At 45.8% G+C, this 27,448-nt stretch overlaps 1 protein-coding gene across 6 annotated transcripts in view; it reads left to right on the forward strand.

Annotated features, from left to right (window-relative positions):
- LOC146861665 (uncharacterized) overlaps positions 1–27,448 on the forward strand; it is a 313,510-nt gene that overhangs the window by 101,027 nt on the left and 185,035 nt on the right. For all 6 annotated transcript variants that reach the window (XM_085646016.1, XM_085646017.1, XM_085646018.1 and 3 more), the window contains exon 3: positions 6,186–6,296. In XM_085646016.1, coding sequence (XP_085502142.1) covers positions 6,186–6,296 — 111 coding nt within the window. The remainder of the gene's footprint in view (positions 1–6,185; positions 6,297–27,448) is intronic.

Below are 27,448 nucleotides of genomic sequence, written 5' to 3' on the forward strand. Positions count from 1 at the left end.
TGGGAAGGCGCAAAATTTCTGCAAGTTCAGCCCTATAACTGGATAGCTCCGACGAGCTCCATAGTCTACGCCAGAAAGTCAATGGTTTAAGTCCCAACTCCTCGGTAATTGGCCTAAGGCCAAGGTCAAATCTTAGCGGGAGAAGTGGGGCACTAGATGGTAGTGCTGCCAATTGCCTTATGAAATTGTTCTCAGTTATCTGTAATTTCTGGCCGGCTGTATGCCCCCATATCTCACCCCCGTATATTACTGCCCCTCTTGCCTGAGTTTTGTAAATGTGGAGGGGTGGGTCAAGTGGTTTATAAGACGACCCGGATAGCATCCTGCATATGCCGCCCGTTAGCTGGACCAATTTCAGATTTGCCTTGATTGTGTGCGAATCCCAGGTCATAGATTGATTAAGGGTTACCCCCAAATATTCAAAGGTGGTAACCCGGTCTAATCTGACAGGCCCTATCACGGGGTTTGGGCGGGTTGAGAGGGGTGGATTGAAAATCATGTACTTAGTTTTAGTCGCATTGATTTCCAATCCACGCCGCTCACAAAAGATCGCAAACCCGTCCAACACCCGCTGTAGACCCATAGGGGATTTAGAGAGCAGCAGGGTGTCATCCGCAAACATAATTGCAGGCACCCTGCTGCCATTCAACTTCGGGGCATCGGTATTACTTAACCCTGTTAGAAAATTAATGACCCCGTCTACGAAGAGGCAGAACAAGGTCGGTGCGAGCACACAGCCTTGTCTGACCCCCGTGTCTACGGGGAAGCCATCAGAAAGGGCTCCCCCTCTGCCGCACCTCACCTTGGCAAAATTGCCCTGGTGTAATCTCATCAACATTGATAAGATGTCAACCCGGACACCTAAATCCTTTAGTACTATCCATAATTTGTCCCTTGGTACCAGGTCAAACGCCGCTCGTAAGTCCACGAAGACCGTGTACAAAGTGCCGCCCTCAATTAATACGGTCTTCCAATATAAAAGATTAAAACGGAAGATCTGGTCTATAGTTGAGACACCCTCTCTAAACCCAGCTTGATACGGGCTCAATATCTCCTGCTCCACAATCCAGGCGTGGAGACGATTTAATAACAGTCTACCGAAAAGTTTTTGGGAGACATCGATAAGACTGATAGGTCTATAATTGGATGGGAGCAGAGGAGATCCCTTTTTGAATATTGGGACAATCTCTGCGCCCAGCCAAGTTTTTGGAACCTCCATACCGCCAAGGATTTAGTTAAATAGGGTCAATAAGTAGGGAGCCCAAACAACAGGTTCATATTTAAATAGGTCACCCGGCAGACCATCTAGACCGGGAGCCTTGCCTGGTGCCAACCTTCCTATTGCATCTTGGACCTCAATAAGTGTAAATGGCGGACCATTCGATTCATCTCTATCTAGGTGAATGGGGTTAGATCGAACGCCATTGGATACACTGTACAAAGACTTAAAATGATTTTGCCATGCCGTGGCTGAAATGTTGGGCTCAATTGCACTAGTCTGTAATTCAGTTCCTGTATTCACAAGGCGCCAGAATACGCGAGAATCTCCTCGTGCCAGAGTGGTAGTGAGTTTCTCCCATTTGTCATATTCCCATTCCTTTTTTGCATGACCGGTCAAGTGTTTATAAGCGGATCTTATGGCCCTGATGTCCTCGATCCCCTTCCCCTCCTTTATTGCAGCCACGAGATCGGTTTTAGCCTTGCGGCATGTGTTGTTATACCAGGAGGGACAGGGAGGACGTCTATTAACCCCTTGTGGGGTAGAAAAGAGGATATCGGACACTGCTAGAATTAAATCCTCATGTAGCGTGCCCCAAGTTTTGGGAATGTCATGGATGCTATCTTCTTCTAATAATACGAGGGCTTTTGCGAGCATTGGAATAACCCGGGCGTAAAGCCTAGGTAAATTCTCTGGGTTGGAAACTAATCTCTCCCACTTCACTCTGCGTCTATTGCTCGTAAGGACTAAGCCCATCTCAGGAGTCAACCTCTGTTCACTCCTGGCCGCGTGAGCGGGGAGGTTGTATTCCAATTCCAAAGCATCATGGTCACTATCCAGCCTTGGGAGAACCCGAAAGTCTTTAATAAGTGGCCAGGATGCCAGGGGAACAAGGATATAATCCAATCTTGATTCCCTGCCACCTCTATTATATGTATGTCTTGGTGGAATGTCGGATTTGATCCGGCCGTTGCAGGCCCGGACACCAAATTTTAGAGTTAATGAAGTAATTTGGACAGCCAAAGGTGTCCATATTCTTGGGCCCGGTGCCTCCAAAGGGGGTATAGACCAGAGCGCGTCCTCCTCATAAGCCAAACCATCCAGTGAGCCGTAAAGTGGCTCGTAGTGGCAGTTTAGATCTCCACCAATTAAAAAAGGGGTACCTGCAGGGATTTCGCTTAGGACGTCCTCGAGTTCCTGTATAGTACGAGATTCATGCCCGGTGTTTACTGGACGAGAGTAAACGTTTACCAACAAAAGCCTATTTAAATTTGGCCATTCCAGTAAAACCAACGAGAATGTCCTCCTTGCTAAGTGGAAGTAGAGCAGCCCTGCATCCCAAATCTACCATCACCCAGGTTGCGAGTCCACCCGAAGGACGTCCCTTGCCCCCCCATTTCACGGGTATAGTAAATGTGGCGTAGCCTGAGTGAGTCAGCCCTGCACACGCCCAGGTTTCCTGGAACATACATATATCTTTGCCCTCGACATAAGTGTTCCATTCTGGGCAATCCAATTTGTTGCTCAGGCCCGCCACATTCCAAGATAATAATTTTAGTGGAGGGATAATGCCAATATCAGTAAATGCATTTGAGAACAAATCCCTACTTGATTGTGGGCCCGGGAGTGTGCTAGTATGTGTATTCGAGTTTTGGGAAATCTCCAGCTCCCCGACAGGTACTGGAAGGGGAGCAGGCCAGTTGGCTATGACATTAGTAGCGGCAATCTTCTCGGTATTGGGTTTAACTTCGACAAAAGGTATGCCGCTATTATCTCTGCTGCCCTTCCTGCACTGTCAATCTACCATGTCTAAGTTGCTGTATCTATTCTGAGTGGGGAAGTAGTCAAAATAGGGTGTTCTGGATGGACAAGGGATTCTCCTTTCTCTAATGCCCCGCTTGCTGCCTCTCCTCTGTACTAATTCCCAGCCGTCGTCATCCTGGTCTTGTATTAATGGTGGGTAGAAGAAGGATAATGGAAGGACTTGAATTAAAGTCCCCCTATCACGGTGTGGCCAATTGGATATATAAGAGACGGTCAGGGGGTCCCTGAAATTAACCAGGACACAATCTCCGTCGATGGATTTTCTAGTACCACCCAGCCACGGAGCTCTTCTAACCATCAGGACTTCACTCCTTATTCCTTCAGGGAGGGGTCTATTTATAGAAAGCCAGTTAATGACCTTATTTTTAAGGGCTTCCCCCGATTCTTGCATAGATTGTTTAAGTTCGGGGATGCCTGCCAAAATGATTATATATGGGCTAGCCTCCGGTGGTAAATTAATTATCCTATGCTTACTGCCATTATCATTACTCAGGCCCTCATTTGTGGTCGAGATCAATTTCTCCTTCACACTACTGTTTGCTGCCTGACTTAAGGCCGGTGGATGGGGTTGTAGGGAAGGGGGTTGAGTTTGTATAGACAAGACTCGTTTCTTTAGCTGGGGGGAGTGTTTTTGCCAACACACTACTATGGTTCAACCCTAAGCCTGATGATCCGATGTCTTTATTGCGGGCGGCTGATAAATAAGCCATTTCCTTTTCGATGTTCTGCAGGGAAATCTCGATCTTTCCTAACCGCGCTTCCAACGGTTTAAACATTGCCCTCATCAAGCTGCGAATGTCAGAAAAGGTAATGTCCTCCTCCCCAGAGTTTAAGCAAGTAGAGGGGGATTTCTCACTTGGTGCGTGGGATGGTGGTAACCTTTTTGTTTGTAATGGGGTTTGCCTTTTATTAATTATACAATTTTTACCCCCCTCAATTGGGATTTAATTTTTGGCAATTTTCCGCTTTTTCCCATGTGGACTCAGTACCCTCTTCTTACTTTTTTGAATGGCTCCTTCCCTCTCCCCTGGTTTATATAGTACAGACTTGTGAGCCCCGGTAGTGGTTTCCTCCCTATCGTGCAGGAAAGTGTTAGAGACAGTTTTGGGTTGGGAAGGCTTTAGTGGGGGTAGTGATATTATACTAAGATCTGCCGGGGAGAAGATTGCACAATCGACATCAGGTGCAGTAGAGCTACTTAAACCAACTATAACAGGCCTAACATCTGAGCTCCTACCCCCAACTGCTGGTGATCTACATTCCAGTCTTTGTTCAGGGGTAGTTGCAGTAGCCAGGGGACCCAGAGACGATCTCCTTACCCACTCGATTTCTTGGGAAATACGTCGTTCTAGTGTAGTAATGTCCTCGATAAGTAATGAGCCAGCCTTAGCAAAATAAGTGTCCAGAGTACATTGAGGCTTCCCAGCAGCCATCAGGGTCTTGCTTCTTGTCTCTCTCGAGGTCATTGTCCACGTGAAGTCTTTAAGTGGGAGAACACAACTAAGCGGGTGGCCCTAGCCCGATCTCGTCCGTTCTCGAACAGCCTCAAACGGCCCGCTCTTTGCCCGGTCTTCGCCCGCGCGCTTCCCGCTTACGCGTGGTCGACGGGTGGATTTAATAAGGAGCGGGCGCGGAGGAGGAGCTAGCGGGAAGAGGCCCCAGGTGCAGCGGTGAGTACCTCGCTGTGCACACTGGACCTCGCAGTCCCGCCGGCAGAGAGGGCACACACACGAGCTCCCAAGGTGTAGGCAAAGTCCGTTAACAGCTGGGTTGATGATCCCGAGGGGCTCCAAACAGCACAATCCTCAATGTAAGAGCGGCGAGCGGCAGTTCAGTTGTATTAACCGCAATGCCTTTGGACTATTCCTCCCAGAATGCACTGGATTGTAACAGAGCGCCTAGAAATGATTACCCTCCATCGGTTGGTCCAAATATACCGTAGTTTGTAGGTCAGTGCAGAGATGTTTGTTGACATGAAATAAACTTTAAAACTTTTTAACTTTAAAACAAAAACTTTAAAACAAACCCTATAATATAGTTATTAAAATCTGAAAGCAGCCCATGCGTCTAAATGCTATGTCCGAAATATGCACGCTGCGTAACCACCGCTTTTCAGAAAATGGAAAACCTAATTGCCTCTGAAAGGGTGAGACAGTCTCTTTTCACCCAGACGGCCCGGTGCTGCGTTGTGCCTTCTCCCTCGCGGTCTACCCGAGTTATCGCTCACTCACCGCTGTGCGCGTGGCTGTGGGCAAGTCCTCCGGCGCCGCTCTGAGCAAGCAGTCCCAGCACCACCGCACTCGCTGTTACACAGAGCGGCCTCACAGGTACGTGCGACCGCCCGCTCCCTCCGCTTTAACTTGCGGCTCTGCAGCGCATCCACACAGCGGGAGCCAGCACAGGTTCCCACACGTCCTCCAGGGTTTGTACACGTCTGTGTCTCGGGTCTCACCACCAATGTCTGGTCGCTCGGCGCCCAGTCCGCACGCCTATCTTCATCGAGCTCCACAGACGTGTCCGAGAGCTGATGTCTCTGTCTCTGCGGCTGGTTCCTCGCTGTGTTCGCTCACACCCAGGGGGCTGCCGTGGATTCCCGACCCGGAATCAATTTCGAGAACTTCCGTCAAAATCAGCAAATGAAATCTGGGAAATCCTATTTAAAAGAACCCAAAGAAAAAACATTTCTCAGTGTGATAATAAATCATTGCAACACAGTTTCCACTTATGTAGGACATTTATAATATTCAAAGCAATGGGTGTAGAAAAGCAAAAAGATAAATGACCAGTGGCCCTAGGTGAGTACTTAGATAGCAAGTAAGATCAGCTATGTATTTCAATGCAGTTTTTCGAGCAACTCCTAATTTAAGTATATCCAGTATAGTTTTATGTGCAGGACTCATACGACTCTGCCAATACTACGCAAGTTAGAGGATCAGATCTTTAAAAAAGACTATGCACCATTGGATCCTACGTCAGTGGCCTTATGTGCTTGTACTCAGATTGAACCCACAACTACTAACTTAACTAAATTAGTTGCAGTAGCTGTCTGTTTCCTCATCTCATGTATTGTATTTTGCTACATCTTATCATAACTTAAACATTTTTTAAACGGTTGTGTTTTTCTGTCTTCTTTTAAATATAGGACCTCTTATTACGAACACTGTCAACACATTAAGAGCCAAAGAAAAAGAAGAGCTGTTGTCTGTGGACAGTGACTACGCTAAAGCAAGACCCAGAGTACATCGTTTGCCACGTGAGTTTGAAGTGCTTGTCTACCACATAACCAATACACACTCGCTTACTTTCTGAAATAAGCACATATAGATGTACATATGGCATATATCTGCTTTTGAGGTAGTGATATTGGTAAGAGCGGGAGAATGAGGTAAGGTCCACCTGATCTCTTCTTGGGTCATATTCAAAATATAACGATCTAGTGGGAGATAGAACAAGACTTGTTTGTCCACAGAAGTCACAAGTTATAGCAGGGAAGTGGGCCTCTGTAATACCGCTTCTGATCTGACTAGGTAACAGTAAAATGACACAAAATGTGTAAGATGTGTCAGAGATTATGACTTCTTTAAATTCCAGCCTGGGTGCATACTGTTTAAAAGTAGGACATGTAAAAGCTTAATGTTGAACATATTGGTACAGTGAAAATGCCCTCAAAGTTATTTTCACTGTACCTGATTTGTCTGTTCCATAGTTAAACACTGGGATGCAATATTAAGTACTAATACTGTATCTCGAGAATGGAACTAGTTAGAAATGTAATTAAACATTTGTAATAGTTGTTAATACTCCAATTATATGGTGAAATCACATTTGTTCTAAATATTACCTTTAACATCATTTTTAAAAGCGGTCTTTTCCCTGCCTGAAGCCTCTGGAGGATAAATCTGCATTTTGTTGTACCACTTCAGACAGCCAGTAATTAACAGTTAAATACGCACAAATGAGGTGTGAACTTGCTTCTAGGAGAAAAATAATAAGCTGACCAGAAATGGTTCCTCTGACCCAGACAGAATGTGCATGGGGGCTGGGAGGATCCTTTTTGTCATTGAAGTGTGACGTTCTGCTCGAAAGTCACATCCTGGTTGCCAGGTCTTCTGTTGCATTTCATATGACACTTGGGGCTCACTTCAAAGATGCCTCCCCTCTCACAAACGAATGCTAGCTGTCACCTCAGCAGGGCCCTTCTGTTGTCTTATCAGCCAGTCAGGACTCAATCACCATGAACTTCTTTTGATATAACAGTATCACAGACTGTTTAATAGGTCTGCTAGCTTTACATATAACATTTGGGACACGCTTCAAAGAAGGAAAACAGAATGCCAATTTTTTTGTGTGTATCCACGGTCTAGTTGCTGAAAGCTCAGCCTTGTTATACCAGACTTCTGTCTCTGAGATAGTTGTGGTACTGGGACTGCATCAAACTGTATTTTTATGTTAGATGTGTGAGGGCACCGGAATAACTGTATTATACAACCCCTTCCTCCACATTCACTTGCATCCAGAGGCCAAGTTTAGTGTGGCCGAACACGGGGGTAAATGAGGACACGGCCTCCCATCCCAGTACTCAGTTTCTCTGTTTCATTATGGTAAATGGAGTGCATGGTAAAACTTACTGCAGTAAAAGTCTTCAGTTTTCAACATTGTTGATGCACCCAGGGATGTGTACATCTAAATGTGTTTCAGGATAATTGTCTTTCATCACTAGAGAGTAGCAAGTTGTTTTAGAGATGCTAGAAATTAAGTTCAGTCTTATGAGGTCTCTGAACCACTCACTGACCGCAGTTGTGTCAACCAGAGCTCATCCGCTGAAGGAAGTATGTGAGGAGCCAGTGCTAAGCATCTCTGGACCCTTGTTTCTGGATAATTGTCCTTCACAAGTAGAGAGTAACAAGTTGTTTTAGAGGTGCTAGAAATGCTGTTCATAGTCTCCTGAGGTCTCTGAACCACTCACAGAGCGCAGGTCCATCAACCATAACTCATCGGCTCTTGGGAGCCTTATCAGACACAGTGGTAAGGTAGCAAACTGCCTCACATTCCAGCACTCGGTCCCTGAGGTGCAAAATGGTAAATGAGTTCATGTTAACATTTCAGTAAAAATCTTTAGTTTTCACCATTATTGGTGTGTCCAGCATGAAAATGCCCAAAGTGGGTAGGGTTAGCCCTGGGAACCCTTCCTACATTAGTTAGGGTGTGTCTGCTGGTCATTTCCACCCACTAGCTTGTGCCAGGCATAAATGTTGCACCTCCAGGCACCCACTCCACTACACCCATGGACCGGAGGAAGATCAGAAGAGGACTGAACCTCCTGTCTGCAAACTGAAAAGAGCCCTCTCCCTTTCACCCAGAACAAATAAATGGACTGCAAGAGTCAGAGGCTGACCTGCTGCTAAAGCTTTAGGCGCATAACAAGCTACAAGAGTTCTTTTAATGCAACTGCCTCGCTGACCAGTGACAATTGGACCCGGACTCTCCTGTTGAGCTCAGCCTGCCACACTGTTAGTCTCTAAGGCCTTAGGGACTTTAGAAGTGTACTTGAACTGACCTCCTGGTCAGAGACCTGCTCTCTCCCCTAGCAGCTCTGCTGTTGTGCTGTTGACCCCGCCTCACCTCCGCTCGTAGGTTTGAAGCCTCTGTCTTTCTCTTTGCCCATTTACACTGGTTATTATTGTGCCCTACTATTATGCCAGTTTTACTGGTTGTTATTGTGCCTTTTCTCTGTTTTCCCTCTTATTAGGTCACGCCTGCGAACGCAGCGCGAAACGCTGCTGTCCGCAGCGAGATCTATTGTTGCTGACTTGCCTCGGAAGTGGGACAGGAGATGGGCACGCGCAAGGCTTTTGGCGGATTTGAGCCGGTGTACGCGCACGTGAACACGCACGTGCACACACGCAATGTGCACATCTCCTGTCCCGCTTCCGATAACATGCCAGCCCCGTTGGAGGCTCCGTGTGGGCTATTGTTGCCGTAAAGTGTAATTCTGAGCAACAATAGCCCACACGGAGCCCCCCAGCCCTTCTTTACTCACCGGGCTGCTCTTCTGGGGGGGGGGCTCCTCCTCACGGCTGCAGCACTTCTGTTGCGGGGCTTCCCTGCACTCCTGGGAGCCCACGCTGCTGTGGTCATCCTCGGCCGCCGCATTCTTCACCCGGGCCCCCTCCTGGGACCCGGGGCTTCTCTTCACTCTGGCCGCCACCGCGGGGCTCTGCCTTCAACATGGGAGCCCCGCGTTAGCACGGCACGCCGGTTTCTGTTTTTGCCGGAGCAGGCCCAGCCCACGTCCCGGGCAAAGGCGCCTGACTTCCGGCTTGTTTGCTTTTGTTAGAGAAAGTAAGCATTACTTATTAGGATGGGTACGTCATTGCTTAAGTAACTGCAGCAAAAGTAGCCACTTCCAGGGTGTGTAACCGAACATAACTTCTGTGCTCTGATCGCATCCTTCCTGTCCCGCCCAGCGCCGCCCGCCAGAGCTGGGTTACGTAAGAGCGTCAGCGCGCATTCACCTTCCGATTACATGATCTTGCGGGGCTAATCACCCTGGCTGCACGCGACGCCAGGGAGACCTGCTAAGCTTATAGTCCACCGTCGTCTCCTGCATTGTTCAAGCACTGAAGAAATGTGTCACGGTTCAGCCCGCATCACCCTGGAGGAGATGACTGCACTGTGAAATGTGAGAGATAATACCTTAAGAGACAAAAAGGGCGGCAGCAGAGGGGAGGACCAGGTTTCCTGCTGAAGATTAAATCTCAAGATTAGATGCCAAAAAAGTATTGTAACAAGGGAGGTCAAACGTGGTAAGATCTAGGGTACAGCTTGTCTGCTTCACATACGTCTGGGATGAGCAGTGGCCATTTCTACCAATGTAGTTGGTTGTTACACCGATCAAGCAGGTTGGTGGGAACAAAAGATCAACCATAACCTTTGTAGCAGGCGCGCAACACCCATTGGACTCAAAGGGCTTCAGCCCCCCCCCCCCCCCCCCCCGTCGTGTGTGGCCGCCTGGGATGAGACAGCTTCCCGGCGCACACACAGCCGCACCCGAGCACTTCACAGGTCTTTAAAAGACCATTTGCATGTTAATGAGGCCTCGCTGTTGTTTCACCCCTTCTAAGAGCCCCTGCAGTTCCACTCTGCCTATGGCTTAAAATATTCAGCCCCCCCCCCCCCCCCCCCCCCCCCCCGAAATTTTTTCTTAGACCCTCCCCCCCCTGAAATTTGGCTCTAGTTGCGCCTCTGCTTTGTAGTACATTTCGCTCTTCTACTTGTTCAGGCATTTCCGAATTTCAGAGGCATCTATGTGTTCCATGTGATTGACCAGAACCGCAGCGGTTCCATTCAGGGTATTGTGTCTTTTTTCAAAACCCGCCTTCAGTTTTTAAAGTGTTATAAAACGATGGTGGGGGGTTTCTGTAAAAGAGGCATGTTATCTTCACTTCACTAAGATAAAAAACAAGCATTTGCAATGCAATAGATCTCGCATTTACGCGAGTTTGAGCTATTGGCATTGTAAATGACAATGCCTTTTATTTATGTTTTGGTTTTTAAACCATAAATAAAAGGCATTGTCATTTACAATACTAATAGCTTAAACTCTCGCAAATGCGAGACCTATTGCATTGTAAATGCTTGTTCCTCTTGTTGCCTTTTCCTCTGTGCCAAGTTCTTTCCCCCTGCGCCGCTGCCCCTCCCCCCTGCCGATTCATACTCCCAGCTGTGCTTCCCTCCCCCTTCCCTATTTATTGGTGGCCGCTGCGCGGCCGTTGGCGCGCCAAAGGCAAACCCATCTGCGCCCGTCCGCAACCAGCGGCAGAGACCCTGGATCTCCCTCCACCCACTACTACGACACAGCTGCCCTCTTCGCACTCAACCCCGGAACTGACAGCTGGCCACGCCGAACACCACCTATGGCCAGTTCTCTTGCTGCCACTGCCACCAGACCTTCATCACCCTCCGCACCCCTACGGCCACCACACGCCAGCACCACCGAAGCCCTGAAATGCATCCTCCTCAACGTGCGCTCCCTGCACATACACGCCATAGATATCTAGGACCTCCTCGACACCCCCTTGCCAGAGGAGGCCTTCTTCACGGATACCTGGCCCAACGCCTCCTCTGCCCCTGACATCGCTACCGCCATCCCTGACGGATACAAGATCCAGAGGAAAGACCACCCTGACCGCCCAGAAGGAGAACTCGCCATCGCTCACAAGAGCTCCCTCCCAACTTACCACCTCCGCTACGAGCGCTCACCACAGAGCGGGTAATTATTTTAACGTTTTTGATTTTTATCAAGATTTCTACGATGCAGAACCCGGACTACAAGTAAATAACAATTTCTTATGTAGCAACCACCCTCTAATGCTTCTCACCATGATCTGTGATTTTGTGACCGGAATGAGACCAATATTTTTCAGAATGTTCTGCAATGGAGACAAATCCGTAACATTGGCAACTGAAAGACAATAGGGGCACCTTCACCTGCTTAGAATCTATTAGCTGGGACGTTCTAAAATGGAGTGCAGTTTAGACTCTGACAGATGATGGGAAAGAGCAGTAACAGGAGTACTCTGGTACTGTAGTGATTAGTGGAGCTAAAGAATATAATTGCCTCAATGTCAGGAAAAGCTGGCAGGAATTAGGGCAAGGAGAAAATCTGTAGAAAAGCTGATGTGATGCTGCAGTTATGATGCTGCCTGGGGTCGTTGGATTAGAAGATGCCGAAGACGAGGCAAAGAACTGCAATATACCGTCTAGCCAGAATTCTTCACCTTTGGATGCACATAGCAGGGTAGCGATAATGGAATCAAAGAAATTCAGTAGGGTAAATAGAAGAGAAGGTATGGTTTGTGTAATATCCACAGATCTGGAAAGTGCAAATAGTTACCAGTATGGGGCAGACAGGGATGGGATAATATTGTGTGAAAGAAACCAAAGGAAAAACTCATAGCCATTGTCAAAAGATGGAGGTGAAAATATGCAACAAGCTTACTTGACTTATGCCTACTACCCCTCCTGGAGTATAGGCCATCAACCAGGACTCTCCAGCTATCTCTTTCCTAGGCTTTTCTTTTAATATGACTCCAGGTGTAACCCATCTTCTTGCAGTTAGCCTAGAGTCCTTGGCGCCAGGAGTTTCTTGGCCTTCCTGTTTTACTTTTCCCTTGAGCGCTCCAGGTCAGGGCTTGTCTGGTGGTTTTCGATGCAGGCTTTTGGAGGTTGTGACTTATCTAGCCCCATTTTCTTTTCATGGTTTCTTCATAAGCAGGAATTTGGAAAGTCTGCTGCCATAAGTCATTGTTGCTGATAGGGTTTGTCCACCGGATTTGGAAGATTTTTCTCAGACCGTTGTTGATGAAGGTCTGGACTTTGGTGGTGGTGGTCACTGTTGTCGTCCAAGATTCTGCTCAATACAAAAGGACCAATTTTATATTGGTGTTAAAAAGGCTGATCTTAGTTTGCAGTGTTAGGTCCTTGGAGCTCCAGATTCAGATCTGAATGAAGGCATGCCTTGCTTGACGATTCTTGACTCGACATCCGTGTCTGTACTCACTGCTTGTCTGTGACACTGCCCATGTAGATGAAGTGCTCAACCTCTTCCAGTACCTTGCCTGCAATAGTGACTGCAATTATGCTGGCCGTATTAGCCTTCAGGATCTTGTTTTTTCCCCTGTGGATGTTGATGCCAAGTTGTGCTGGTGTGGCTGTCACATTGTCGGTCTTCTCCTGCATCTGCAGATGTGTATGGGAGAATAGGGCCATGTTGTCTGCAAAGTCCAGGTCTTCGAGCTGCGTCCACTGAATCTAATTTCTTCTCTTTGCTGTGGATGTCTTCATGATCCAGTTTATGGCCAGCAGGAAGAGAAAAGGCGAGAGCAAACAACCCTGACAGACTCTGGTCCTCACTTGGAAGGCTACTGTGAGTTGTCCTTTATGGATAATCTTGCAGGTCGTTCCCTTGTTAGAGATCCTGATGATTCTTAATAGTTTATCTGACACACCACAGTAGCAGAGAAAGGGTCTCTCTGCCCATGCTGTCAGATGCCTTCTCATAGTCAATGAAGTTGACACAGAGGGGGGAGTTCCATAAAATCGACTGCTCAATGATGATGCGCATTGTTGCCATCTGGTCTGTTCAGGATTTATTTTTGCACAAGCCAGCTTGCTGGTCTCACAACCGAACGTCTGCTTGTTTCTTCTTCTGTTCAACATGACTCTGTTGAAAACTCTGCTTGGGGATGATAGAAGAGTTATGCCTCTGTAGTTTGCGCAGTTAATGCAAGATGCTTGGGGAATAGTAAATGAGCAAAGGTCATTCCTCTCTGCCACATAATAAAATTCCTTCTTTGGTATCCAAGTTGATATTTGTTTTCCCTAGTCATTGATAGAGGTTTCAAGCAATGTCCCTTTCTCCAATAATGCCTTATCAGTTTTTAGTGCCTCAGTGGTGTCAACGTTCATAGACGGTGGCTTTTCAGTGGAGGAGGTCTTTAGAAGTGAGCTCCTACCCCTAATTCTATATCCGTGTTTTAGAATACTATCTACTGTCAGCTTGTTGTTTCAGTGGCATCTTGGTACTGTTTGCTCTCAGTAGTTTCATGTTTTTTAGCGGGGAAGTAAAGTGGGAGAGAGAAAATCCTAGTTTAGAAAGATAGACTGGCATCTACAGAAGCAGACCCAGAAGTACTCAGAAAATGCTACAGGGGCGTTACTCAATGATATAATGACATGTTTATGCAATTGGGGGAGGGTCTAGGTATTTATTGAGGAGAAATTTAAGTTTCTTCCTGAAGTGAGGGAATGACTGATTGTCACGTAGATCCTGAGGCAGAGAGTTCCAGATTGTGGGAGCGTTCCCGGAGAAGGAGTGATGCAAGATTTTTCGTTCTTAAATTTGGGCGGAATCAGCATTTGAAACGTTCTCTTTGTGTTGGCTTGTCATCGTTTTTTTTGTGAGGTAGACTGTTTTTATTGAGTAGTGAGCTTTGTAGAAGCTAGTTTTGAGTATACATCTTGCCTCGATTGGTAACTAGTTGAGTTTCTTGAAAGTGGAAGTGATGTGGTCAAAGCGACTCTCACCTAACAGTGATCTGGCCGCCACGTGGAGTGTAGCTTTTAAAGGGATGATGTGTGTCTGTGGGGCGCCCGTGATCGTTGCGTTACCGTAGTCCAGCTTGGAGAAGACTAAGGATTGTACCACATTCTTTAGGTCTTCGATGGGAATGAAGGGTTTGATTTGTAAAGATGTTTCAACATGTAGAATGCACTTTTACCTGAGGCATTGATGTGCTCTTTCATGTTCCGTTTTCTGTCAAGTGTAACCCCCATAGATTTGACGGAGTTAGAAAGGGATAGTTTGCAGTTTAAAGCAGTGTGGTTTTCGAGCCCGATATCTATTGTAACTAACTTTTCTTCTAGTTGGATGAAGAGTAGTTCGGTTTTGCTGGGACTGAGCTTAAGATGGTTGTTAGCCAGCTAGGATTAAACTATGGAGAGAGTGCTCTTTAGGTGCTGGATGTCTTTAGCTGACGACATTTTAAAGTAGAGTCATCTGCATAGAGATAATAGTCAATTTGCAGCTTGCTTTAGGATCATTGTAAGGAGTTCCAGATAGAGGTTGAATAGGCCAGGAGACAGAATTGACCCTTACAGGACTCCTTGTGAGACTGGTGTTGCTTTTGAGGTGGAGTTATTTAGTTCGATTTGCTGTGAGCGTGTGTTGATGATTTTGGTTCATGTAGGAGAGATGAGGTGATTGAGATTCTTGACAAGCGCAGCAGAGAGGGGATCGGAGATATGAAATGTTGGTTTCATGCAAACAAATCATTTGAGGAGTTCTTCAGGGGTATAGTCAAATGCAGTCCACCTTGCATATTTTTCAATTGGAAGGGGTTGAGGTTGTTGTTCTGGATTACTGAGAGGAGGAGTTTGGTGAGATAAGCATTAGTTGTGGGTAGGGCTTTGAGTTGACCTTTTTTGCTGGGTGGGGCATCTTTGGTGTAGGGTAGGGAGGTGGGTTGGTCAAGAAAGAGTTCGATTTTTTTTCGGAGAAGAATGTTCTTAACTATTCACAGTGCTTTGTAGTCATTGTGTGTTGAGGTAATTAGGAGGGTTACTGTTTGCTGATGATAAAAAGGTATTTAAGTCTGTTCCTATACCGGTCATGTTAGGCTGGGAAGAATGAGGATATTTCTGTAGGTTTGTATATTAGGCATTCAGCTCGCAGGATCGAGAGATGGGCTAACAAGGGTTGTTGTTGCCAGTTTTTATCCAGCCTGCTGTAGTTGGAGGAATGAGAGGATTCAGGTGTGATAGATAAGTCAGGTTGAGCAGTGGAGGTGTGCCATGGAGAGGAAGAAAGTAATTCTGGTAGCGAAACTGAAGCTTCATGGAGTCTGGGGATGGGAGAGGCTGTAGGGTGGTGGAGGTGGGGATAATGCGACGGGGATTGGTAGTAGAAGGTCCAGCTATTAAAGGAGGTGGTGCATGGCTGGGTATTCTGGGAGAGGGTGGAGGGGTGGTGGTGGGAGCTTATGGCATTGTGGCGCAGACAGCTGGGAAATGGCAATCAAAAAGGGATAGGTCTTGTTCAGTGGCTTGGATTAGGATGTTCCCATTTCTGTAAATGGTTGTGGGCAGTTCTCCTCTAAAGTTCTGGGATGGGGATATAGTGAGTTTAGATCGTTAACGTTAGTAGTATTAGTTACATGATGGTGTAGGAAGTTTTCCCTCCACTTGATAGGTTTCTTAGTGTAGAAGATAAACTCTGTTTTAAGGCATCCATATGTTGGACTGTAGAAGATGTCTGTTATTAGTGTCTCTGGAAGGTCTTTAAGGATTTTGGGCCAGATGTACGAAGCGTGCATTTTGCGACTCGCAAATTGCGGCGCTTTGCGAGTCGCAAAATGCAACATACAACAGTGTCATAGACACTGTTAGCGATTCCCAATAAGGTCGCAAATTGCATGCCTCATCAATATTCTTGAGGCAAGCACAATTTGCGACCCCATTGGGAATGGCTAGCACTCCCAGGGATGGTGGCCTGCTTGGGTCAGCAGACCACCATGTCTGGGACTGCTTTTTACTTCAAGCAGTTTGTTTTTTTAAATGCAGCCCGTTTTCCTTAAAGGCATTTAAAAAAGAAAAATGAAACTTTTCAGTTTCGTTTTTTAAGGGCAGCCAGTGATCCCTGGAAAGGAGCTGTTTTCAGTTCAGGTGGCAGACAGTTCCATTGTAGAGTGGTAGCTCTGAAAAAGCTTCTTTCACCCCAAGTGGCAGGTTTGAAAGAAGCAAACTTTATAAGTCTAGCTGCACTGGAATGGAGAGTTCCACCGGGTAAGTGCCACTCAAGGTTTTTCTTACATTAAGCTGGGGCTTACCCGTAGAGTGTCTTGTAGGCTAGACAAAGTGCCTTAAAGGTGTTGTGATGGCTAACCGGGAGCCAATGAAGGTGCCTAATGGCTGATCTAGTTGTTTGAGATTTTGGATTTTATTTTAAGGAATCGAGCGGCCATATTTTGAAGAGTTCGTAATTTCTTAAGTGGACATTTTGGAAGGTCCACATATAGATCATTACAGTAGTCCAGTTGCGATAAAACTAAAGCAATGATTACAGATTTCAAGAGATATGCAGAAAGAAATGTTTCCTTTTTTTGATAGTTCTAAGTAAGAAGAAGTGATGACCTTGTTGTAGTCTTTATATTTTAGCTCCCTATCCATCAGCATCCCTAAATTCTTTACTTTTGCTACTGGCATTGGTGAGTTGCCCAGATCAGATGGCCACAAGTTCTAAGACCAGAGGGATGGATCATTGCTGAACAGGATGACCTTTTTGTGGAATTGAGTTTCAAGCAATTACTAGCCATCCATTTGCTGACTGCTCTCATGCAGTTATTGACAGTGCTACCAGAAAAGTTTTTACTTTTTGCCAGTGAGACTATTGTTTGTGTCTCATTGGCGTATGACGCCAATTACCAGCCAAAGGATTTTATCAGGGAGGCAAGAGGTGTAACATAAAGATTAAATAGGATAGGGGATAGGGAAGAGCCCTGTGGAACCCCACAGGGTTAAAAGAATGGATCTGAATTAAATTCGCCCAGTGACACCACTTTTCGGCATCCCGTGAGGAAAGATTTTAGTAACGCCAGGACTGTATCTTTAATCCCAAGATCCTGCATACGGTCAACCAATATTTCATGGTTAACCGTATCGAAAGCTGCTGAAAGATCCAGCAGGATAAGGACCGCATTGCCCCCTCTGTCAAGGGACGCTCTGATTTCCTCTGTAGCTGTAATCAGAGCAGTTTCGGTACTATGATTTTCTCTCAAACTGAACTGCGTATCATCTGAAAGATGATTATTCTCAATAAAGGAGGGAAGTTGGAGATTCATGATGTTTTTCTGCTAGTTTGGCTGGGTATGGAAGCCGAGCTATAGGTCGATTCTTTTCGGGTCCAGAATATTAAGATTGGGCTTCTTTACAAGAAGAAGCACTGAGGCTGACTTCCAGGGTGTAGGGAAGATCCCTGTGTTAAACATGGTAGAGAAGATGACAGATAGATAACATGCTATGACTTCTGGAACCAAGTGAACACTCTTTTTGTGGGTCGTGGAGAGATCCTTCTTTGATCTTTGGAATAAGTTCTGTAATCTGCGCAGCTGGAAGGGCCGTGCAATGTCCAAAACTGATTGACTTGATTCTTAATTTTTTAGATAAGTTATCAGAACAGCTGCTGGTGAAATTTTTAAAGATGTTCATAACTTTTTCCTGGAAGAAACAAGCTAGTGAATCACAGAAATCTTTGTTATAAACTACTATATTATTTACCGTGGGGTTTATTAATTTTTTTATAGTTTGAAAAAGGGTTTTATTTACGTCATTAGCTATTTTTATTTGTTCTGTATATTATTTAGATTTAGCCACAAGGATTGATTTTCGTTTTTATAACTTCCTAAGCAGATTTTATATTTTTCCCTCTCCTCTACCGTATATTCCTTGCACCATTTGCGCTCTTGTCTTCGGCAGTCCTGTTTGATGGTTCTAAGAGATTTGTCAAACCAGAGTTGAGACATCTTTGTTTTATTTTTAGCCAGACCCTTAATAAGAACAATATCATTAAGGGCCCAGCTGATCCAGTTATAATAATCCTCTGCCATCTGATCCAAATTAGTGTCGTTTATAGAAAATGATTGTGATAATAGATAATCCAAGTCGGTAGCTTGGATTTTATGCCACGCACTGTTATCCTGGTGTGGATTGCGTGCTATTGGAAGAGAGCTACCTTGTAGTCTTAGGTTCCACATTAACTCATAGTGATCTGTCCAGCTTAGTGGCAGAATTAATGTTAGGGTTGTTGGTGAAAATCCACCTAGCAAATGACCTGCACGTGTGGGCCCCTTCACTATTTGAACGATGCCGAGACATGACAGAGGGCCCGATTCACAGAACTAACTTAAGACAAAATCCTAAACTTACTACCATTTTCGTATTCACAGAAGGCACTTACTCATTTTGGTATTCACAGAAGACACTTACTCACTTCGGTATTCACAGAAGTTAGGAGTCCTAACTTTAGGACTCCTAAATGCCTTCTGTGAATACCGAAACTCTTAAAGTTAGGATTTTTCTCAGTTTAGGAGTCCTAAAGTTGGGACTCCTAACTTTACTACTACTAAACTGAGAAAAATCCTAATTTTAAGGCTTTCAGTATTCACAAAAGGCATTTAGGAGTCCTAAAGTTAGGAGTCCTAACTTTACTACTACTAAATTGAGAAAAATCCTAATTTTAAGACTTTCGGTATTCACAGAAGGCATTTAGGAGTCCTAAAGTTAGGATTCCTAACTTCTGTGAATACCGAAATGAGTAAGTGCCTTCTGTGAATACCAAAATGAGTAAGTGCCTTCTGTGAGTACCAAAATGGTAGTAAGTTTAGGATTTTGTCTTAAGTTAGTTCTGTGAATCGGGCCCAGAGTGTCTAAAAGGTGTTCTGTATCGGCATCAGAGCCATTTTCCAAATGAAAATTAAAATCCCCAATAACCGTAAAGTCAGATTTCAATAAGAAGACTTCCAGTAACTGACTGAGGTTTATTGCAAATTTGCTCTTTGTCCAGGGGGATGACAAATGAGCATCCCATTAAACGATTGGGTCTTTGTGACTCCAATATTGAATATCACCCTCAACAGTGCCTAGGTTAAAGGCCACTAGCAAGTGCTTTCGATAAATGTCCCTGCTGCGGCAGGACATTGACCAAGCAGTAGGGTCCCGAACTTGATGTGATACTCTGAGTTGTTTCTGGGGATAACCAAAGTTAGACTTTAAGAGAAGCCTTCCTAGGCGTGCATAGGGGTCAAGAGGCAGGCTCCAACAGAGTTGAAGATGGCTTTATACACCTGGCAGAAGGACTTGAAAATGAATAGTTCACTCACTGGCATCCCCTGCAGAAATATCCCTTAATTCCAATCCCAGCACAAGCCTTCAGCAAAAGTTATAATGTGGTGCACTTTATTAATCTGCAACTTCAGCAGGTGAAGATACACAGCATTGTAGTAGTTTAGGTAAGTAGGTGCCAACTTGGTAAGCCAGAATGAAGGCTTTCAAAACATGGACTTTCTGTGTTTACGAGATCAGATGCAATATGTGTCAATATTTACCAAAGGCTAAGAGTTCATCAGACAGGGTCAGGACAGAATCAGTCTTGCTGTCTAAATTCTTTACTCCCAGCACCAAGGCAGAATTAGAACCTAATAAAGAACCCTAAAATGAAAATATAAAAAATGTGATAGTCTGCGAGTGGAAGAAAATCTCCTTTTATCACTGTTGAGCTTAAGATGGTTGTTGCTCCTCTAATGTACAACTTGAGAAAGGCATTTCTACACGTGGACATCAACACTTGTAGTTGTCAGAGACTCTTTCAAAGGTAGATGTATTGTCTGCATCGAGGAAAAGATTAAAACTAAAGGCCTGGATCAGGTGTGCAAAAAGGATAATATAAAGATTGAAAAGCAAACAATACAATATAGATCCCGGTCTTCCTTCAGGGCAATTGTAGGAATACAGCTCTCCGCCCTCCCCACCTTAGCTCCTACATGGATGGATGTTCCCAACCCAGTGGCTAGAGAATCACCTGAAAGAGAAGTGATGCGATTTTTGGGCAAAGATGTTGGGTAGGGTATCTGTGAGATTACTTTATTTAAATAACCATACATAGTTATGCAGAGTAAGGCAACGGATTCTACTCCTGCAAAAACTGGTATGAGTAGAATACAAAAAAATTTATTGCTGTGCCTATTAGGTGGAAACCGGGTTAGCTACATTTCTTCTTTTTTTAAACTTTTTTATTTATTTGCAACAAAATTGCATCGGTGCATAGCATTGTACAATCGTATTGGTATATCCAAAACAAAACACTGGCATCATCCCATTCCATACATTGGAGTACATCAGTTCACTGCCTCTGGAAGGCGCCCACTCCTCTATATAATACATCACTAAACCAGGCTGGTAAATACTATGATAAGATGAAATGATAGGGCCAAACAGACACAGTTGTATTAGCTTGCCAGTGGGGAGGATTCAACTTCATCTGCGAGCTGGGCCATCAGTGTTTGTCTCTCACACCGTAATTCTACAGTAAGGGAGATGCAGATGTCACCTCTATATTTGTTCCACTTTCCCCATTTATGATCCCATTTCCTGGGGCATCCTCGTCCCTTGAATACCGCTTTCTCTGGAATCAATGCGCTATCCATGTCTTTTGCCCAATCACTTACCAGGGGGATCGCGGCCACCCCCCATTTCTGTGAGATGTTGTGATAATCCAACCCATCGAGGCCCACGCCTGCTCAGCTTGGGAGAGGTCAGTAGCCTCCCATACATTGAGGAGGCAGAGTTTGGGAGAGGGCCTCAGGGGTTTGTCACATGTCCTGTCAATTAGGCGAGTCACTTTTTCCCAATAGTGCTGTATGTGTGGGCATTCCCAAAGTATGTGTGTAAAGGTGCCGGTTTGTTTGCAGCGTCGGAGACAGAGCGGATCAGGCTGCCTACCCAGTCGAAACAATAGTTTAGCGTCAAAGTAAACCCAGTGAAGGATTTTAAGCTGGATGAGGCGAAGGCGCATGTGAATTGCTACCTCTCTGGGAGAGGTCAGTGTTTTAAGTTTATTTTATTTTTGCATTGTTAATTAAAACCATTGCAATAAAACTATTCAAAAATTCATAAAACATCCATGTTTAAAACCAATAAAAACCAAAGAGTGAAAAATTAATTACCGTTTAAAATGATAGTTCAATTGCGCTAGTTAGAGATAAACATTAATTCACTGGATGCTGGAACGTGCGTATGTTAAATTTGCCTTGCTCTTGCCCAGCATAACCATTTGTCGTGTCTTCCACATGGACTCTGCTTGTTGGAAAATTTGTCCCTCTGCTGCTGGCAGTCATCCTTGATAAGGTTCCGCTAAGTCCTTTTGCCCGTCTACTGGTCAGCTTGGATCAGCGGGTTTTGTAGAGCATTTTTTGATATTTTTGGCATTCTCCGTTCAGCCACCATCAGAAATTGTACAAATCTGCAATTTAGTTTGATATTTGATGGGTTAAAGCAGGCCAGCACCGCTTGCCTTCTGGTGCGGATGCCTTTCTGCTTAAATGGCTCTTTAAGGAACTGCTGCCGTGCTTGGTGCAACTCTTCACATAGGCAGATTACGTGAAGGATGTCGCTGTTGTTGTTACACAGCCTGCAAGTATTTTATCCATTTGTCCACAGCCATGGTGGTTGGTGCTCAGTACATGGAAGAATCCCCAGTCTGTACCTTAAAAAGTTCATTTTTATGGCTTTGGGATAGCCCTGATTAAAGTATGTTTGTGGAGTTAGTGATTTGTAGGAGTCGAGGGTCATCCATGCGTGAGATCTTTTTGAGAAACTCGCCTTGTCCTCCAGTAAGGAGATTGATTTTACGTTTTTCCAGACTAATTTTTTGAAGTTGGGGTGACCAAGTTGTGCATTTCAGAGATCAGAGAGTTTGGTGGCTTCCAAGGCTAACTGAAGATGGCTTCTCGCCTCAGAGAAATCCCTGTGTTCTATGTTGCGCCACAGCAGATAGTTTAGCGTGTTTGTAGTGGCGCTTCTTATCTTGTGCCAACAGATGATATATGCCCCGTACCTGGCTAAAACTTGTTTTTGAAGGTCAAACTCGAGCCTTATTTGAGCCAATGATGTATAAAGCGGGAGGCAGAACATAGTTCTATAAGCTTTAACCTGCATACTATCCAGGTCTTTAGCGTCGCTTCACCGCATCGCCTCACTACCATAAGTGATCGAGGGGAGCAGTTTGGCCTGAACTACCTTCAGTAGCGGGGTCAAAGCAGGGCCCATCAGTTGGTTTGCAAGGTTTTTCATCGTCATGGCGATCAGTAGACCTCTCCTTCTTATTTCCTGTTTCTGACGCACAAACGACCCTTCCTTGTCGAATGTAACTCCCAAGTACTTATAGTCACAAGCTGGGTCAATTTTTGTGCCGCCGAGGAACCAGTTCCTCTGTGGGTTCTTTTTGTTATTTATTGACATTGTCTGTGTCTTGCTAAGATTTATGTTTAGGTTGAAGGCCGATGTGAGTGTGACTGAGCAGCACTATGTCATCTGCATACATGAATGGTCAGTGAGTCTCTCCAGTCTTCGTCATCCATATTACCCAGGTCAGCCTCCCAGCTCACACGTAATTTCTGCATCGGATCAACACGATTATTTACCAGTTTCTTATAGTTGAGGGAAATAGCTTTGTGGTCCATTGGAGCTAGTAACAGCCGATCCTCTAAGGGGGAAGAGTCAGGGCGAGGGATTACCTTTGGAAGGGCAGTAGAAATAGCGTGGCTGATTTGGAGATATCAAAAGGTTTCTGAAGGTTTAAATTGGTACCTAGTCTGGAGGTCTGCAAATGTGGCCAATTTCCCTTTCACCCACATGTCCCCAACTGTGGAAATCCCAATATTGTCCCATTTATCAAAACCGGGGCAGTTGAATAGTCAACCCAATATGTCAGGTTCCCAGAGAGGAGTTGCTTTATTTAGATGGTTGTGCCACCCCAGCTTTCTCGTGACTCCATGCCACACCTCAACCGTACGGGCCAGTCAAGTTAAGTTTACAGGGATTGGTATATAACGCCCTATTATAGCCACCCTGCCCCATGAGCCAGTGAGCAGTGCGGAAATTGGGATCGTCGTGTGGACCAAACACCCATCTATTAATCGCAGTCAGTTGGGAAGCTTGATAGTAGTCATATGTCTGGCAGCCCTCTACCCCTGTCGTACCATCCCATGATGAGTTTGTTCATAGCGATACCTGGCGGGCGGTCCTCCCATAATAATCCCCGCACCACGCCATCAATTTGAGAAAACTATTAGTCTGGGATAGGGTTAGGAGCATTTTGCAGTGCATAAAGGAAGCGCGAGCATCTTAAACAGGGACGCACGTCACAGGAGGGTGAGAGGGAGAGATCCCCAGTGTCGGGTGTCTGATTTTAAACGTTGAAGGGGCTCCAGCAAGTTCCACTCGAAGAAAGTATTAACATCTGTAGTGACAAAAACGCCCAGGTATCGAAAGCCTTGGGTTGTAACCGGGATCTCATAGCCCCGTGGATTGAATGGGGGCTCGCCCCACAGGACATAAATCTGGGATTTATGTCCTGTTTATCCAGTATCCCGAGTATGCACCAAATAAGTGGAATATATGGAGTACCCTCCTCAGCGAGCATGCTGGAGAGGCCAAGTAAAGAAGAATATCGTCCGTGTATAGTGAAATGCGGTCCTCATGGTCATTCGCCCATTTGAGTCCCCGTATACCTGGATCTCCCCTGATCCAAACGGCCAGTGGCTCCAATACCAGGGTGAAAAGAAGCGGGGACAACGGGCAACCCTTCCCCGTGCCCCGTCGGAGGGAGAAAGTGGCAGATCTATGATTGTTTACGGTTGTATATTTTTTTTATATAGCGCGAACTCGACCCGAAGGTATTGGAGCGCTTTACATGAGCACCGTATTTACATTACACATTCAAGCATGGGGAGATTAAGTGATTTGCCCTGAATCACAGGATGTGGACGCGACCTCGAGGTTTGAACCCTGGTTTCCTGCCCCAAAGTCGTCAGTTTAAGCCGACGGACCACATCCTCTCCCCTGGTGACGTGTGCTGTAGGTTGTGTGTACAGTAGCCTAATCCATCCAATCAAGTGGGGTCCAAATCCCATGCGAGTCAGCACGGCAAAGTGAAAATCCCATTTGATGGTGTCAAATGCCATGGTGGCATCTAGGGACAGTAGAATTGCTTCCACCTCGATGGTACTAAGTCTACCCAGGGCCCCATGCACCCGTCGCAGATTCCTGGCCGTATTTCTTCCTGGCATAAAGCCGGACTGGTCTGGATGGATCAGTTTGGTGATATAAGGAAGGAGTCGATTGGCCAGGAGCTTGGCAAAGATTTTAGCTTCAACTGTAAGAAGGGAGATAGGGCGGTACGATTTACATTCTTCTGCAGGCTTGTTAGATTTGTGAATGACTACTATAGCTGCAGTGCAGATATCAGCAGGGAGGAGTCCCGACTCGTACCATTCCTTATACAGGCCCAACAAGTAGGGCGCTAGTTTGGCTGCCATGGGTTTGAAGAGCTCAATGGGAAGTCCATTTGGACCCATCGCTTTGCCTGATCGGACATCATGTATGGCTTTTTGAATCTCCGCCTCAGTAATGTCCACCTCCAAGACTTCCCTATCGTGTGGGGAAATGCACATCACATTGATGGTGGCCAGGAGATCAGCCGACAGCGAGGCTTGAGAAGTCTCCGGGACCTTATAGACCTCCTCAAAATGAGATGCGAAGGTATCTGCAATTTCCTGGGGGTCAGTAAGAAGTGCACCATCTGGACCAACTATCGCATGGACCCATCGCGCTGCCTGCTCCTTGCGTTCCAGTCACGCCAGGAGTTTGCCTGTACGCTCGCCCTGTTCATAGATCCGATAGCAGGTAGATAGGGAACGCATCGTGGCCTCTTCCAAAAGGAGCTGTCTATAATCCTGTCGTTTAATTTTAAGATTGTGCTAAATAGTGGTATCGGGGGTTTGCGAGACGGCCTCCTCCATGGCCAATATGTCCACCTCCATTTCGACCACCCTCCGGGAGCGCTCGGTCCTATGTCCCACCATTAATGACAGCGCCCTGCCCTTTAAAACCGCTCCAAATACCTCCCACAGCGTCGCAGCCTAGGCAACCTGTCGTAAATAATTTATTACGCGTTCAGAATTTCTAGATATCAATATAATTATGCATGAAGCAAGAGGCTGAGTCCGTGGTGTCAGGTTCAAAAGGGCTTTATTCAAATAACTCGAGTTATAGGGAGAATAGTTCCATCACCACAAGGGATCAGGACCAGGATTCTCAAAAAGGTATATTCAAACTTTATTCACAGAGTACAGTATATATATTTTTGTAATAATATACGTAAGCAAGAGTGCTTCAGGCGGAGCAAGAGAAAATGAGATAAGAGCATGTGGGTGTGTAAGTGGGCGTCCACTCGATGATAAGAGGTGAGTGTCATAGGTGGGTGGATGCCTAGAGGGGGTTGCGTGATCAGCTGGAACTTTACTGGAACTTTGCCTTACTTGTGCTCAACTCGAGCGTGACGTGTAACTGACGTGTGAAAGGGTTGCTATGCAACCGGGGAGTCTGGAGTCTAGAAGTGAGGCCTTCAGTGTCAGGTCGACCAGCACATCTTGTATTATCTGGTATCTAAAGTCTGGAGCAGGGACTGATTCGTGACATAGGTTGCCCATCACCAAGGGCCAATGTGGCATTTATTTCTTCGTTTACTACTGAAGTCTTGCACGGGGGCTATGGGCTTTTCACTGACGTGAGCTTTGTAATCCCACAAAAAGAGACAGAAAGGCTGGGCTTTCTCCTTTGCAGATGGGTCATGTTTATCCCTCCTTCTCCAGGCAGGAATGTGGTTTCGGTAGGAGTAAGCAGATAACCGTGCTCAATACTGTCTCGGACAGGGCCCCTTTGGCTGAGGCCCAAGTGTGCAAGGCCAAGGATACGCAGCTACAGCTTTCAGAGCGTTCTGAGGCCTGAAGCCTCTTTTTGGATCTGGCTGGGCCACAATAATGGAAATGCGGGAAAACATGATGCAAAACGTGTAGGCCTCAGAGCAGATTTGTCGTTTCTCTCATGGGAGACTAGATTATGGCAGGCCACGTTATAGCATAAGCATCATGATAGACAGGCCATGGAGGGGAAATACATAGGTTACATGTATGTGCACAATATGTGGGGGAACACACGGGGACACATATGCCTCATGATATTTTATTTTCCTCATTCCCTCCTTGTCCCTTTAGTGGACCCTCATGTCATATCCATTCTCATGAGACAGTCAATCTGTTCTTGCAGCATTATTTTACCATTTTCAAAGCTCTGTAAATGGGGATGTGGAACACATGCAGTAGCACACAGGCCGCAAATGGCCGGGCCACACTGCAGACATAGGCAACAACTGAATATCATCAGTAGTATTAGTCCACAGACTGTCAACACTTTCCATCCCCATGCTGATATTATTTCCCAGAGCCAACTGGACCAAGTCCACGTGCCTGGGTCTTGGTGTATGCTTTGGGCAATCTTGTGGAGCCTTGTTATTGCTTTGTATACAGACGGTGCGTTATTAGGTATGAAAACGCAACAGCTGGAACCGATGACCCTACAGGCCCCGCCCCTATCCGCTAGGATGACGTCAAGAACAAGACGATTCTGAAGAACGACCATTCTCATAGCAGACTGTTCCTGGGTCAAGTTCCCCAGGGCTGATGCAGTCTCATTAGCAACTGTTTCTAGAATCCTTGTTAGTCTGCGGATAAGTTTACTATTCTGGACGGGACCTATGAAGAAAAAGAATCCTTTGTTGAAATCTGTATATTGCTCCCAAGCTGTTTCAGTCTGGTCAATGCCAGAGGCATCGAGTCCTCGTCTGTGTCTGATAAGTGCTAGTTGAAGATTTTGATGATAGTTCGATGGGGCCAAGAAAACGGGTGGTAGAAGAAATGATATATAGCACGTCCCACCCCAGTCTAAGGGCAGTTGTACATAGGCTGTCTGGCCACAAATAAAATAGGTGTGTCGTGATGCTCTGAAGTAAGACTTTCCTTTGTCTTTGAACACTAGTATAGTGTTACACTCGCTGTGCCCCAAATGTCCAGAGCCTTCTTTTCTGACACACAAGTTCCCTTTTACTGGCAGGACTGTGATTGAGGATGGACCTAAATTGTGTATGGGCTTGACATTCAACACTATAAAGTCGAGGGTCGCATTTCCTTGCAGATACTCTTCATTTTCTAGATCGGTACCTTTCCTTTGGGGAAG

The sequence above is a fragment of the Triturus cristatus genome, chromosome 3_1, assembly GCF_964204655.1.
Source record: "Triturus cristatus chromosome 3_1, aTriCri1.1, whole genome shotgun sequence".
NCBI lineage: Eukaryota > Metazoa > Chordata > Amphibia > Caudata > Salamandridae > Triturus > Triturus cristatus.